This window comes from Dendrobates tinctorius, unplaced genomic scaffold, assembly GCF_039654945.1.
Source record: "Dendrobates tinctorius isolate UK_male_01 unplaced genomic scaffold, ASM3965494v1 ptg000070l, whole genome shotgun sequence".
NCBI classification, from domain to species: Eukaryota; Metazoa; Chordata; class Amphibia; order Anura; family Dendrobatidae; genus Dendrobates; species Dendrobates tinctorius.
In genome coordinates this window covers 27,064,534-27,080,684 of record NW_027361738.1, presented here as the reverse complement: position 1 = coordinate 27,080,684, position 16,151 = coordinate 27,064,534, and the positions used below count along the sequence as shown (strand labels likewise).

Here is a 16,151-nt window from a genome sequence, read left to right as displayed (position 1 = left end):
GACACGTGTTTTGGGGGGGTCCCCCCTCATCAATTCCAGTCATCTTCCTTTCTGAAGAGACAATTTGCACAATTGATTTCCTAGAGGAGCATTGAATGACCTATAAGACTCCTCACGCTGGCACGTCAGGCAGGTCGCTCTCCACAAGGAGAGACGCTACTCCTTAGATCCCTATTTGCAGGACAGTAATCTATCTAATGGGCAGTACGGTGGCTCAGTGGTTAGTAATGTTGCTTTTCAGCGCTGGGGTCCTGGTTTCAAATCCCACCAAGGACAACATCTGCAAGGAGTTTGCGTGGTTTCCTCCGTGTACTCCGATTTCCTCCCACACTCCAATGGTATACTAATAGGGACAGTGCCATAATGTCTGTAAAGCGCTGTGGAAGTAATGGCGCTATATAAAATAAATAATCTCAACCTGGAGTCACTGCCACCTCCTAACACCCTTTATCTGCTCTCCTGCATGCATGTACTACACTCAATTAGAAACAACACGGCTCCGGAGCATGCGCACATAGGATATGAAGCTGAGACGTACACCTAGATTCAGTGCTCGGAAAGCGGAGAGTCATTGGCCCAAGAGTGAGATCTGGGAGATTGCAATGATGTAGGGAAGAAATTATAATGTGATGGGCATGGAGAATTTAAAAAGGTATTTAACTGATTGTGACTGAAAAGCCTGAGATCCTTACCCCTATGACGGAAACAGAAGGTATTTGGGGCAATCAGCAAAGAATAAAAAAGTGATTTTTGCGCTAAATATTGGGACGTTTTCCTTGAGAAAAACATGTTAGTGATTAAATGTGCATCACTAACAAGACATTGGGGGCGGTTTAATATAAAAAAAGGACGTGATAGGCTCCCTTTAAGAAGAAAGTAGAGGTTTGCTGACATGTATGGGGAAAATCCAGATTATTCTCATTGGCGTTCTATGATAAACACCTTCCTGTTGCACCGAGGCCTTTCTGAAATGCTTGAGCATCTCTGTGCCGATCGGTACATGGCGCTTATCATGAAACTACAATAAGATAGATTCAGATTTTCCACTTGGATGCCAGTGAACTTCTTTCTTTTTGGGAATTATTCTGAATTGTGGTAACTTAGTTGCTTAACCATTTATCTCGGCACAGCGGAGCCCTGTGTTAGGGAGTCACAAGCTTCTTTTTGTGTACCTATATGTTTAAGAAGTATATTTCCAAAGTCCTAAGGCAAGATAAGATATAAATTTCTTACTTCTTGGTATGGCAATAATGATGAGACAAACAGTTCCTCCCAAGAAGAGACACAGTGACTGACTCAGCTTCCGTCCAAAGATTTGCACTATGAACATGGATCCAAGACGAGATGGAATTTCCACAGCTCCAAATATAAGTTGCGTTAGGTATATGTCCAACCCAAAGCTGCCAACATTTAGACTCAGACCATAGTACACCAGACTGTTCACAAACCTGCAGCCAGATCAGAAACTAACAATGAAACTCAACGAGTATACAAAATGGAAGCTGTTCCTCATTATATTTTTTTTTAACTTGTCCTTGTATTTTTTCTATTCTACATGCTTTCACAAAAATATTACACCAAATAGCATATCAAATATACCTGGTATGACAGCATATGTTATTTATTATATACTCTACATATATAATTCTCACTGTATTCCTTCCTGGAAAACCCTCAACCAAGGATTGATGTAAGAGAATGATGTCAGGTTAGGAAATGAGAGTGCACAGACAAATCACTACACAACCCCAACCCTGTACAGGTATTGGCATCATAAAATATGTTGATACTACACTCCTCAACATCGAAATTGCAACACCAAGAAGGGAAATTCATGAAGTTATGGAAAGCACAGGATGGATAGAAATATTAATAATATGCAAATGATGAGAAAATGGAAACAAAATTATCAAAACATCTTGATTTATTCAGAAAGAAGTATGAGTTCCAAGTGCATAAATCTCAACACTTGCATACCATGGCTGCAATCAATCAGGTTGTTAATGGATGTCTGAAGTAAGTTCTACCACAATAAATTATTTCGGTGACAAAAATCATCAAGATCTGCTGCTGGCAGTTCCCTTTGCAATTGCTGATTTATGATGTCCCAGATGGCCTGTACTAGCCTGCTTGCTTGTCAGAGTTTCTTGCTCTATTCCGACACCTTTGCAGTAGTTTTATAGCTGCTTTTCAATCAGGGTCTCCAGACTTCTCCTGTTCCCTCCAACCATGCCACCCTTGCGCCAACATGCTTTGACATTGGTGAATCTACTCTGCTGCTCCATAAAATTGGACACTGTGGTTCCCGTTTGAGATAAAAGTTGAGTCTACCCATACTGGAAACGCTCAGTGGTTTTCCATGAATTAGAATTATTTCCTTGCTTTGTAGCAAACTACCCGGTCTTATAAGTTTACGTCTGTCAAATTGTGTTTTCCTCTCTGAAGCAGTATGTGGATCATTGACTTTAGAAACCAATCATTAGCGGAAATATACACTAACAAATCTTTTTCACCCATGCCAAAACACATTCCACAATTCACCCTGGTTATATGATGATAATCCGCAGGAACACCAAGAAAATAAAGTGAAGAGACATCAATGGGTCAATGAAGACATTGATTCTGTCATACATGAAACTTCAAACCCAACGCGACCCTTTCTCATTTCATTCATCCTCAAATATTACTATAATAAAGATTTAAAAAAACTTTTTAAGGATTGATTAAAAAATCATTTACTATTTTGTGTCTACAGCTCCTATGCAGGGCAGTGAGTCTGCATGGTAACAGACCTCAAGCAAACCCCAAGTAATCAGATTCTGACTCCTTCTTCCATAGGTCCCTTACCTCTTGCTAACCCATCAAATGTTGCAAGCAAGAAGAACAAGACAAATAATGAGTATGACTGCAGGATCTGACTACACAGGTTTGTTTGTAGTCTGTAACTATGGAAACAGATCCTTGCCCAAGAGCTGAAGACATAAAACAGAAGATTTACATCAAGACTATTTGCCTATTTGGTTCATGTTTTATACCAGATGCATTTGTGCAATAAAACAACTACTGTAAAGTCAGACATAGTCTTAGAGGAGTTGTCCCTCTTTGCGTCACTCTGTACACTTTGCGTTACCCTATCATAATCAGCCAACCATCGATAAATCTATAGGGAAAATCAGCACAAATAGGGTCTGATAGATCTTTTGAAAAGGCGAGAAATAAAACGTAGGAGATATCAGCTGCGAGCCTGCGGCAGATCCACGGGTCAACCAGTGACCGTATCGAAACCAAAGTGAAAGAGAACTGTGGATATTATCCACGCTGCTGAATGAGGCATTAATCCAGACGTGATGAAATGAAAGATGGTGGTTTATTGTTTATTCTAAGGGTTTTGAAGTATAAGTTACTTCATGAGGAAATTACCACACGTAGTGGGACATTATTCAGTTTATTGCCATGGAACTTACCATATGAAACTCATGACAAGAGTGACTCTTCTTAAACTGGAAAGTCGGAACATATCGACCATAGATCCAGATTTCATCTGCTTTTCTACTTGTAACTGATAAAAGAAATACTTGGATTAGGAGTTATACAATGGATCGCTATAGCATTCACCTCTCTTGGCTTTTTACCTATTTTGTTACATTACAACCAGTGTTTAAATATTTTTGTAACCCGAATTATGTGTGATGCATCAGCACTAAATAGTCTAAGTTGATGAAGTGAAGTGAGAAAAATATAGACAAAAAATAAATTTATGGGATCAAATAACTAAAAATTATCATGTGCTTATGTGTTCACCCCTTTTGCGATGAAGCACCTAAGAATTTTCTGGTGCAAGTAATTAGTTTCATAAGACTTGGTATGTCTTAGTGACAGTACGTCCACCTGGGTGTAATCTTAGTGTCACATAGTCTGTCAGTATATATACACTTTTTCTGAAAGGTCACAGAGGCTGCAACACTGTTAAGCAAGAGGCACCACCAGTGTCGGACTGGGGTGCCAAGGGCCTACCAGTAACATTGACTTTGGGGTGGCCATTCTTCACCTGCATACAAACATTACACTACCCTCGTTAACAAATTTACCTATATCTCTATATAATAATAAACTGGGTAGTTTGGTTAATGAATGATGAGATGCTGCCCTTGTCTGTACAGAGTGAATCATGTGAATTATGCCAAGTACTGCCCATAGAGTGGTGTTGGGGGCCCAGATTTGCACAGGGGCCCACCGGGGGATTCCCCTGTTAGCCTATGGGCCAGTCCGAGCCTGGGCACCACTAACCAAACAACACCATGAAGACCAAGGAGATCTCCAAACAAGTTTGAGACAAAGTTGTTGAGAAGTACAAGTCTGGGTTGGGTTATAGAAAAATATACCAATCTCTGATGATCCCTCGAGCACAATCTAATCCATTATCATCAAAAGGGGAAAAAAAACTGCCAAGAGAGGGCTGCCCACAAAAACTCTCAGTTCGGGCAAGGAGGACGTTAATCAGAGAGGCAGCACAGAGACCAAAGGTAACCCTGAAGGAGCTGCAGAGTTCCAAAGCAAAGACTGGAGTATCTGTCCATATGACCACAACAAGTTGTACCCTCCATAGAGGTGGCCTTTATGGAAGAGAGGGCAGGAAAAAGCCTTTACTTACACACAAAAATTGTAAGGATTCTTTTGAGTTTGAAATAAGACACGTGGGAGACTCCCCAAATGTATGGAGGATGGTTCTGTGGATATATGTGATCAAAATTGAACTTTTAGGCCATCAAGGTAAAGGCCATGTCAGGCGCCAAACCAACACAGCTCATCACCCAAAGAACACCATCCCCTCAGTGAAACATGGCGGTGACAGCATCATGCTGTGGTGATGTTTTTTGGCACCAGGGACAGGAAAAATGGTCAGTGTCGAGGAGAAGTTTGATGGTGTGAAATGCAGGTATATTCTTGAGCAAAACCTGTTTCAGTCTGTCAGTGATTTGAGACTGGGAAGGAGTTTCACCTTCCAGCAAGACAATGACCCAAAGCATAATACTAAAACAACACTCGAGTGGTTTAAGGGGAAACGTGTAAATGTTCTGGAGTGGCCTAGTTAAAGGAGGCTCTACAAAGTACTGACTTTAGGATGTGAATAGTTACACACACTGAAGTTTTCTGTAATTTTTTTGTATTTGTTGTTCGCTTCACAATAAAAATAACACCAAATATTCACAGTTCTAGGCATGTTCTTTACGTAAACTGCAAACCCTAAAAAAAAAAAATTCCAGGTTGTGAAGTATTAAAACATGAATAATGCCAAGGTGAGTGAATACTTTTGCAAGCCACTGTAAGTGCTTTAATAACAGTTTTCATATAAGTGGATGAAGAACTACAGATTCTTTTTTGTCTGGGTTTCAGTAGAGGGTAGCTGCTCGACGAAGTCTTGAGTGAGTATAAATGTATTACTTCACTGTTATCTATGATATATGAACTCTAGATTTTGTTACCTGTGTTAGTAAATCCTCTGGTAAAGTACGTCTATTAAAAGTCGCTGCTTTTTGAAGCACATTTTTTGCTTTCTCGTTTTTTCCTTTGGTTAAAAGCCACCTGGGTGATTCTGGAAGAAACCTGCATAAAGTAGCATTACATTACATATACTTATAAGTGTATATGTAAAACAGATCTCTAGTTATTGCTAATAAACTGTATGTGAGGAATGGATGTCTATACGCTACGATAATGTTATGAAGACTTTTGTATGAACTTTTTATTTTAATTTGTGCCAGAAAGGCTGTTTTGTGTAACTATTTTCGCTTTATGGTTTATGAAGCAATAAACCACCCAGAGAACTTGAATACAAGGTTTTCCTGTGTCTATCTCGGGAAGCAGCTGAGTGAGCCGACGTTCCACACATTTTAACATTTAAAGCGAACCTTCTTCTGTAATCAGTGTTAGAAGTTTTCAGTTAATGATAAGCCCTTGCCCTGGGGCAGGACTGTAGGCAGAGTCTGACCTTGATGCTCTAAGCCAGAGAAAATAGGTATTAGACCTACCGGTAATGATGTTTCCAGGAGTCCATCCTGACAGCACCATGGAGGACGTCCTCCTCCTCCTTACAGGGACAGGAAAGCACACGAGAGGTTAAAAGGCCATGTCCCACCCCCTTTCCCTCAGTGATTTGACAAGTACCACAAGGTGGATGATGCTAGTAACGGTTTAATGAAACAATCATATTACAGCATATGACATAACATAATACAACATAGTATAACATAACAGGGAGGGAACTACCCGTACTGTCAGGATGGACTCCTGGAAACATCATTACCGGTAGGTCTAATACCTATTTTCCAGGACGTCCACCTGACAGCACCATGGAGAGTACCAAAGCACCTCCTCAGGGTGGGATTACTGCCTGGAGAACTTTTCTCCCAAATGCGGTTTGTTGGCCAGCTAACACATCTAGTTTGTAGTGTTTGCAGAATGTATTAAGACTAGCCCAGGTTGCCGCTCGACAAATTTGATCAACTGACTCCCCCGCCCGTTCGGCCCATGAGGCCGATACCGCCCTCGTAGAGTGGGCTTTTAAGGAATCAGGCGGGCTGGCGCCTTCAGCCTGGTAGGCGTCCGAGATTACTGAGGTAATCCAACGCGCGATGGACGCCTTAGAGGCCTTCTTCCCTTTATTCCTACCTCCAAAGAGAACGAACAGGTTCGGGTCGACACGCCAACTATTGGTGGCCTCTAGGTATTCTATAACTGCGCGCCTCACGTCTAGCGAGTGGAGCCGCCGCTCCTTCTCATTTCGGGGATTATCGCAGAAAGAGGGTAACACTACCTCCTGGTTCAGATTTCTTGTAGAGGCTACCTTCGGGGTAAATGCCGGGTCTAACCTTAGGATTATACTATCCTCTCTTATCTGGAGGTATGGATCCTTAGTGGATAGGGCCTGGATCTCCCCTATTCTTTTGGCCGTGGTAATGGCTACTAGAAAGGCCGTTTTACGAGTGAGAGCAGGGATGGCTATCTTCTCACTAAGGGCGAAAGTGTCCGAGCAGAGGAACCGAAGTACCAGGCCCAGGTCCCATGGCGGGGTGAGCTGCCTAATCGTGGGGCGCAGGCGCTGTGTGGCTTTTATAAACCTTATCACCCAGGGATGTGCAGCTAACTGATAATCGAAGAAGGCGCTCAAAGCTGAAACCTGGACTTTTAGAGTGCTGGGCTTGAGGCCTTTATTAAAACCTGCCTGCAGGAACCCTAGTATGTTAGGGAGATCAGGGGTACCTGCCACGAGCTCGGACCTGCCACCCTCCAGACAGAATCTTTTCCATATCTTCCGATAAATTGCCGACGTCACCGGCTTCCTGCTGGCCTGTAGGGTGGATATGACCTGCTCCGACAATCCTTTTGCCTTCAGGATGTCCGTCTCAGGATCCAAGCCGATAAATGGAGTCTTGCTGGGTCCGGGTGGTGGATCGGGCCCTGGTGGATGATGTTCTCCCACAAGGGCAGCTCGACTGGATCTTCTACTGCCATGGCTCCCAGAAGGGAAAACCAGCTTCTCCTCGGCCAGTATGGCACTATCAATATCACTCTTGCGTGGTCCTCGCGTATCTTTCTGAGCACTGCCGGTATGAGGGCCAGTGGTGGGAACGCATAAGAGAGGGATTCTCCCCAAGTCTGACTCAGGGCGTCTACGCCCTCTGGATGGTCCATCGGATTTAGGGAGTAGAATCTGGGAACCTTCGAGTTCTTCCGGCTTGCGAAGAGATCTATACTGGGGTTCCCCCAGCGCTGACAAAGCTGGTCGAAGATCTCTACGTTCAATTCCCACTCTGTCGGGTGGATCTGTTGTCTGCTCAGGTAGTCTGCCACTTCGTTTTGGGAACCCTCTAGATGTACCACGGTCACGGATCGAACTGTCCGTTCTGCCCACGTGAATATCTTTTCCGCCAGTGCCTGTAGTGGTTGATGTCTGGTTCCTCCTTGGTGTTTCAGGAATGCCACTGTCGTTGTATTGTCGGATAAAATGCGAACATGACGACTCTTTAGTACCGACCGGTTTCTCCGCAACGCTTCCCAGACCGCGAAGAGTTCCTTGAAATTGGAGGATCTGGCCTTGATGCTTGCTGGCCACTTCCCCTGGAAGATCTTCCCTTCTATGTGGGCTCCCCATCCCCACGCACTTGCGTCTGTGGTGACTACCACGTATGGAGAGGTTGTCCAATGCACGCCCACCTGAAGGTTCCTGGCCTGTAACCACCAGCGAAGGGACTCCTTTACTCGTCCTGAGAGCCTTAGGGGTTTGTCTAGCGACGCCTGACTCCTGTCCCACCTCGCGAGAATCTCTCTTTGTAACAACCGCGAGTGGAATTGAGCCCAACGGACACACTGGATGCAGGCCGTCATGAGGCCCAGGACCTCCATTGCTTCCCTTATGGAGCATTGACGCTTCAACAGGCCTCTGGTTCTGGCCTGAATGGACTTCTGCTTCTGCTCGGGTAGCCAGGATATTCTGTCGGCTGAGTCTAGGAGGACTCCCAGGAATACCTTTCTGGTGTCTGGTGTGAGGTCCGACTTCTCCCAGTTGATCACCCAGCCCAGGAACTCCATCACAGTAGTTGTTCGGATCCTGTCTCGGATGAGCGCTTCTTTGGATCTTGCCACCAGTAAGAAGTCGTCCAGGTACGGCACAATCACAATACCCTGATCTCTCAGGTAGGCCACCACCTCTACCACCAGCTTTGTAAAGATCCTGGGAGCTGAGGCCAGCCCGAATGGAAGACCCTGGAACTGGAAATGGCAGGTCCGGGCTGGTGAACTGATCGCGAACCTTAGTAGGCCTTGGGATGAGGGATGAATAGGAACCTGATAGTATGCCTTTTTTAGGTCTAGGGTGCGCATAACTGCATCCCTGTCTATCAGAGGAATTGCGGATCGGATTGATTCCATCCGGAACCTCCTGTATCTGACCCAAGCATTTAGTGGCTTCAGGTTTATGATGGTGCGGGCCTCGCCGGATTTCTTTGTGATTGCAAACAGGGAAGAGTAGTGCCCTTTCCCTCTTTCTGACGGTGAAACTGGTATTATGACCCCTGAGTCTAACATGTCCTGAAGATCCGACCACATTGCGGAGTCCTCCTGGACGACAGTGGGGGCAATATATCTGTCGGGGGGAGGAGAATAGAGCTCTATCCTGTAACCTTCCCTGATGGTTCTGAGGACCCACTGATTGTTGGTGACTCGTGACCAGTTTGCTGCAAAGTGGCGAAGTCTCCCCCCAATGCCTATGGCGTCATTGTCTCCTCGATCTAGATGTCGATGCAAATGGGGGACCTCTGTTCCTCCCACTTTGGCTGAAGGAGCCTTTGTAGGAGCTTCTATTAGACCTCGCCCGGCCCCTAAACTCTGACTGTCCTCTGAAGAAGGAGCCTCTCCGAAAGGACTGGGACCGCCTGGGCTTTTCTTCCGGGAATCCCTTATTCTTATCGGACACCAGCTCAAGGATATTATCCAGGGCTGGACCAAACACCCTCAGACCCGAGAAAGGGATGGCACATAACTTTGCTTTAGAAGGGTTATCCCCCGACCAGGATCTAAGCCAGACTGCTCTCCGGGCCGCATTAGAGAGGGAGCTGTTTCTGGCCGCAAACCTAACTGATTCCGCCGACGTATCCGACAGGAACGCCGTGGCTGATTTCAAGAGAGGAAGAGATGCTAGTATCTCTGACCTCGGGGTCTTGTTGGTTAGGTGTTCCTCCAACTGCCCCAACCACAGGAACATAGACCTAGCCACCGAGGTGGCTGCTATGTTGGCTCTAATCAGGGCCGCCGACGTCTCCCATGCTCTTTTTAACAAGACGTCCGCCTTTCTATCCATCGGGTCTCGAGGACCGGATGAGTCCTCGGCTGGGATAGCCGACTTCTTAGTAACCCTGGTGACCGGGACGTAGATCTTTGGGACTTCTTCCCACGCCCGAGTTTCCTCGGGATCGAAGGGCAGTCTATTTTTAAAGTTTCGGGAGAGTGTCAACCGACGCTCTGCTTCTTTCCACTCCTCCAGGATCATTGCTTTGATGTGCTCGCTTACAGGGAACACCACCTGTTTGCGGGACACCAGTCCTCCAAACATTAAGTCCTGTCTGGACTGTGGCTTAGGGACTTCTTCCATCTGCATGGTATTTCTGACCGTGTGTACCAGCTCGTCCGTATCCTCCAGTCTGAATAGGTACTTTCTGTTCTGCTCCTGACTATCCCCCAGGATCTCGCCTTCTTCCTCCTGATCTGAGTCCCGGAAATCGGATTCCTCGCTAGGGCTCGCCTCTGATACTGGGACTGGTTCCCACCTCGGACGCTTGCGACCTGGCCCAGGGCTGGGGGATCGACGCCGGGTTGTAGAGGCCTGAATCTCTTCCCTTATCAGCGACCTCATTTCGGAAAGTAGAGATGGCTGTTCCTCGCCTATGACCCTGGAGGTACAGGGACCGCATAGGGTCTTGCTATAGGTGTCTGGCAGCTTTACTCTGCACACCGGACATCTGACTGATTTGGAGGTGGCTTTCGCCGGGTCCTTCCCCGAGGGGGACTCTGCCGGGGTTCCCTTTTCCTGATAACATAAGGGGCACCTCATCAGATCTGGGCTGTGGGGACGGGTGGGGAGGGTGGTCTGCGCTATGCGCACTTACCCCTCCACCAGATGCAGTGTTGCCTTCCATCCCCTGGCGTCCGATGCAGTCACACAGCCTGGAACGACCTGTGACGACTCTGGAGAACGCTTTGGTCCAGGAGCGGGCGCCCTGGATTTGAAACCGGCGTCTGACGTCACCGGATGTGACGCTGGTAAGCCGCGCCTCCACTTCCTGCCGGGCATCTGCGCGCGACCGCGCTCGGCGCGTGCAGGGAGCCGCCTCCCCGCCTGCTATGGCGCTCCGGCCTCCACTGCCCAGCCGTCGGCGTCGTCCTGCGGTACTCGGCCCGCCGCGGCCGATTGCGCCCACTTCTGTCGGTGCCCGCACGGCCAGCCGCCTGCGGGGAGCCGACCCGTCCTGGAGCCGAGAGCCCCCCCACCGGGAGGAACGGCTCCCTCCAGGAGCGTCGTCCTGCTCCTGGCCTTTGGAGCCGAGGGACTCCCCACCGGGAAGTTTCGGCCCCGGGACCTCTTGACAGGGGAAGGATTGGACCGGCCGCACGATCCCCTGGGCCCCTCCGGTAAGCTCTTGCGTGTCCCTCCGTGCAGGGACAGGAAAAACACTGAGGGAAAGGGGGTGGGACATGGCCTTTTAACCTCTCGTGTGCTTTCCTGTCCCTGTAAGGAGGAGGAGGACGTCCTCCATGGTGCTGTCAGGTGGACGTCCTGGAAACCAAGGATAGACCTGCCCCAAAGCACAAACAGTCTGTCTCTCTCTGTCTCCACGATGAGGAACATGTTTGTGCTTCAGGGCAACAGGCAGGTCTTTCCTTGGTTTCTTTGGCTTAAGAGTACCAAGATCAGACTATGCCTACAGTCCCACCCCGGAGGACGGGCATATCATTAACAGAAAACTTCTAACACTGATTACTCAAGAACCACAAGACGGATTTCTTCACCTCAGGTATCATTTTAATCAATATAACAGCGCCAACCTGACAATGCCTGTAGTTTACTTAGCAGAATCCTGCTGACAGGTTCGCTTTAAACATTTTAATTTTAAGACTTTCATTTATATGATTTGCTCAACAACATGGGTGTAGTTTTTATTAGATGTTTTCCGTTAATTTAACATTTCATACTTTTTAAAATTATGCGTATTTATACTACAGTACCCTAGCAGAGTACAAAATCTGTCATACATTTTCAACAGTATCTCTTCTTAATCACAATTCCAACAAGCAGAAAATCACTAGTTTTAATCTTACGCTGTTTCTTGCTACCTTTACTCACCAAATATAGAAGAATAATAAGCCAGTGGGCGCAGAGCTAGCAATCTGCAGCAGCCTCCAATTCCTAATTCCATAACCAAGTCCGGCCAGACCCATCTGCCCTACGGCAAAGCAGACGTGACCAATGACAGTGGCGTAGGCACGATGAGATGATCCCACCCACTCAGCAACTGTTATATAAAAATCGGATATTACAGGAAACAGGTAAAACATATTTGTTACTAAAATAGTCATTGTCTAGGTTTTTGCATAAATCACGTAACAATGCTATAATATGTTCTTTATCATAAAATATTTGTTTTACATTACTTAAGATTTTCTTAATAAAAAAGGTGCTTGTAAACATTTATTAGGATTTATGTTTAAAGGGGCTTTCTGAGCTCTAAATACATTTCTGCAGTCATCCTATGTGATTGCAGAATATAGAATCAGGACACTGTGTAGAAGTCACAATTCCCCAGTATTCCCAGGGAGAGAAGACAAGCACAAGACAATAAATGCAATTTGCATACTTTCTGACTAGATTCAATAGAACATTGAGGGAAGTGAAATAGAATCCTGTTGGTACGTGACTGAAAATTGCATACTTGAGGTCATGTAACCACCAAACTTGTGAGGAGAATCTTGACAGTCTGCGCATTGCACACTGTCACAAATATCAGTAGTATAACTAGAGTCCTATGGGACCTGATTCAAAATTTGGATCTGGGCTCCCACTGGCATGTTCTTTTCCTGCAGTAATGTCCATCGTCCTGGCCCTCTTCCTGTTATAATATCCCCCATCCAGGACCCCTTCCTCTAACAATGTTCCTGTTCTGGTGCTTTGTTCCAACACATAAAAAAATAATAAATGATTATTCTTTTCCTGTCACGCATCCTCTTCCTGATCTATAGAAAGGGGAGGATGGCGCAGTCAGTGACATCATGCGCCACCAAGACGGGCACAGTAACGTCACCTGCTGGCCAATTGCTGTTTATTTTTCCATTCATCCACAGGGGAATATGGTAATGAATGTTAATCAGTACATTATGTGTATCTAGAATGGTTTCATAGACAAATATAACTACTACAATTGAAAAATAAAAAAATTATGGCTTTTGTAATGTGACAATGAAAAATGAAAATAAAAAGTGTAAAGTTCTTGAGGCTCCAATTAGGCTGATCCTGGAAGAGTTACCGTAATTGGTTGTCTGAAAAAGGCAACCTCTACTGAAATTAAAGCATGTCTAGCTTTATAAACTACTAGCTGAAGAGCCCGGCGTTGCCTGGGCATAGTAACCAAATTATAATGATTATATTGCACATAAAAACCGTGCATCTAATCCTCTCCTGTGTGATACTGACTGCTGAGCCGTGTATCTAATTCTATCCTGTGTGATACTGTCTGCTGAGCCGTGTATCTATTCCTATCCTGTGTGGTACTGACTGCTGAGCTGTGTATCTATTCCTATCCTGTGTGATACTGACTGCTGAGCTGTGTATCTAATCCTATCCTGTGTGATACTGCCTGCTGAGTCATGTGTCTAATCCTATCCTGTGTGGTACTCACTGCTGAGCTGTGTATCTAATCCTATTCTGTGTGATACTGTCTTCTGAGCTGTGTATCTAATCCTATCCTGTGTGATACTGTCTGCTGAGCTGTGTATCTAATCCTATCCTGTGTGATACTGCCTGCTGAGCCATGTGTCTAATCCTATCCTGTGTGGTACTGACTGCTGAGCCGTGTATCTATTCCTATCCTGTGTGGTACTGACTGCTGAGCTGTGTATCTAATCCTATCCTGTGTGATACTGCCTGCTGAGCCATGTGTCTAATCCTATCCTGTGTGATACTGATTGCTGAGCCGTGTATCTAACCCTATTCTGTGTGATACTGTCTGCTGAGCAGTGTATCTAATACTATTCTGTGTGATACTGTGTGCTGAGCTGTGTATCTAATCCTATCCTGTGTGATACTGATTGCTGAGCCGTGTATCTAAAGCTGGAGTCACACATAGCGACTTACCAGCGATACCGACACCGATATCAAGGTGTCAGGATCGCTGGTAAGTCGCTATGTGATCGCTGGTGAGCTGTCACACAGACAGCTTCACCAGCATTCAGCACAGCGATGCCGAGCGCCCGGCATCGCTGGCCATCCCTGTAAAAAATAGAATCAAAATAAAAAATATTGTTATTCTCACCTTCCGACGTCCTGCGCAGCCATCCGGCCTCTCTCCACGCTCCGGTCCCAGTGCTCCTTTGCGAGAATGACCGCGAGACGTCACGGTCTCGCGGGAGCGTGAAGTCTCGCGGTCATTCGTGCAAAGGATCACTGGGAACGGTGCGTGGAGAGAGGCAGGATGGCTGCGCGGGATGTCGGAAGGTGAGAATAACAATATTTTTTATTTTGATTCTATTTTTTACAGCTGATCGCTGGTCTGCCGCCTGTCACACGCAGCGATGCGTGCTGGCCAGCGGGAGACCAGCGACCAAAAAAATGTCCAGAGGTTTCTTGCAGCGATCAGCGATACCGGCAGGGGGGCCGCTCGCTGATCGCTGTCACACACAGCGATCTCGCTCGTGAGATCGCTGTTACGTCACAAAAGTTGTGACTCAGCAGCGATCTCGCTAGCGAGATCGCTGTTTGTGACTCCCGCTTAATCCTATCCTGTGTGATACTGGGCTCCCCCTGCAGTCTGTGTCAGAGGGTGGTCTGTGTTGGCACGGTAATAAATTGTGTTATTTCCAGCTTTACAGAAGGACGATAACACCATAGAAATGATAAGAATAATAGGCCTCAGTTACCACAACTGTCTACAAAGAAAACTGTTGCTGATAACAACCAATCACAGCTCATTTTTCATCCTTTAAACAGCTCTGGGACAGCGTGGCGAGCTTCGAGTGGCGACTTTTGTGTTTAGACTTTTATGTGGCGAGGTTGGTGTATGTGTGGTGAAATGTGTGCTGAGGGTGGTATATGTGTTGAAGCACGTGGTAGTGTGTGGCGCATTTTGTGTGTGAGTTCATATCCCCGTGTGTGGTGAGTATCCCATGTCATGGCCCCATCTTAGCAACTGCACGGTATATACTCTTTGGCGCCATCGCTCTCATTCTTTAAGTCCCCCTTGTTCACACCTGGCAGCTGTCAATTTACCTCCAACACTTTTCCTTTCATTTTTTCCCCACCCATTATGTAGATAGGGGCAAAATTGTTTGGTGAATTGGAAGGCGTAGCCTAGGACAATCTCGAGGTCCAGACTTGTGACTGTGCCAAATTTTGTGGCTGTAGCTGCGACGGTGCGGATGCCAGTCCCGGACATACATACACACACACCCACATTGAGCTTTATATATTAGATATGGACAGAGATACAAATGTGGTTTTACAGGCCTGTCAATAAAATTATTGTCTATTAACGTAATATGGGAAGGAAAGGCTCAATGTTAGTGACTCTCTATTCTAGCCATTAGAAAGGGTTACTGAGCGGGGGGACATCCGTCTATTAAGTTAATGTGCTTTCATTGGATGTATGATAAAGAGATTGCCCTGATGAGATAATCCCTTTAATTGTCATCCTATTCACCTGAATGTGTTTTTATGTTACATTTACATTTGTGGTATTAAACAGCAACCAATAGGTACATGATTTCCAATGGGTGGTCATTCAATAGCTTATTTACAGGCAGATTGCATAATATGTGCACAGAATGAAAAGTAATAGATCACTCTTTGTGCATAGGCTGTGATTGTTCTCTGCCGCACAAGTACAAATGTTTTTCCCATTCATCGGGTGATCGGCAGCCTGTTTACACTGCATGATTATCGAGAAACGAGAATTGGAATGATCGCTCGTCCCCGATAATTGTGCAGTATAAATGCACAATGAGGTTGTGTTTGAGTCAAGAAAATTATATTGTGATCCCGATGGGAGCGCATAGAGCACTGGGGAAAGTAGAGAACTGAAAATATGCAAGAATAGGGGAGCAAATAACCTTCTTAAACTGCTATAATTTTTAACACTTCATTGAGATAACATTAGTGATCAGTGAACGTGCTCAGATAAGGTGTTATCCGGGCATGATCGGCTGCTAACCGAGTGTCTTCGGCGTGCTCAACTAATATGTTTGAGTTCCCAAGGCTGCATGTCTCACGGCTGTTCGACAGCCAAAACACATGTGGGAGAGTGTCTAACAAACAGGTAATCCCTGCATGTGTTGCAGCAGTTGAACAGCCATGAGACATGCAGCCACGGGGACGCGAACATATTTTTCGA

The 16,151-nt window shown here is 45.9% G+C and overlaps 1 protein-coding gene across 1 annotated transcript in view; it reads right to left on the bottom strand.

Moving 5' to 3' along the window:
* LOC141095478 (solute carrier family 22 member 13-like) overlaps window positions 1-16,151 on the bottom strand; it is a 37,418-nt gene that overhangs the window by 10,247 nt on the left and 11,020 nt on the right. Inside the window, exons 4-7 of the mRNA XM_073581497.1 lie at window positions 11,897-12,065; window positions 5,484-5,604; window positions 3,465-3,559; window positions 1,234-1,448 (exon numbers count right to left, since the gene is read on the bottom strand). Coding sequence (XP_073437598.1) covers window positions 1,234-1,448; window positions 3,465-3,559; window positions 5,484-5,604; window positions 11,897-12,065 — 600 coding nt within the window. The remainder of the gene's footprint in view (window positions 1-1,233; window positions 1,449-3,464; window positions 3,560-5,483; window positions 5,605-11,896; window positions 12,066-16,151) is intronic.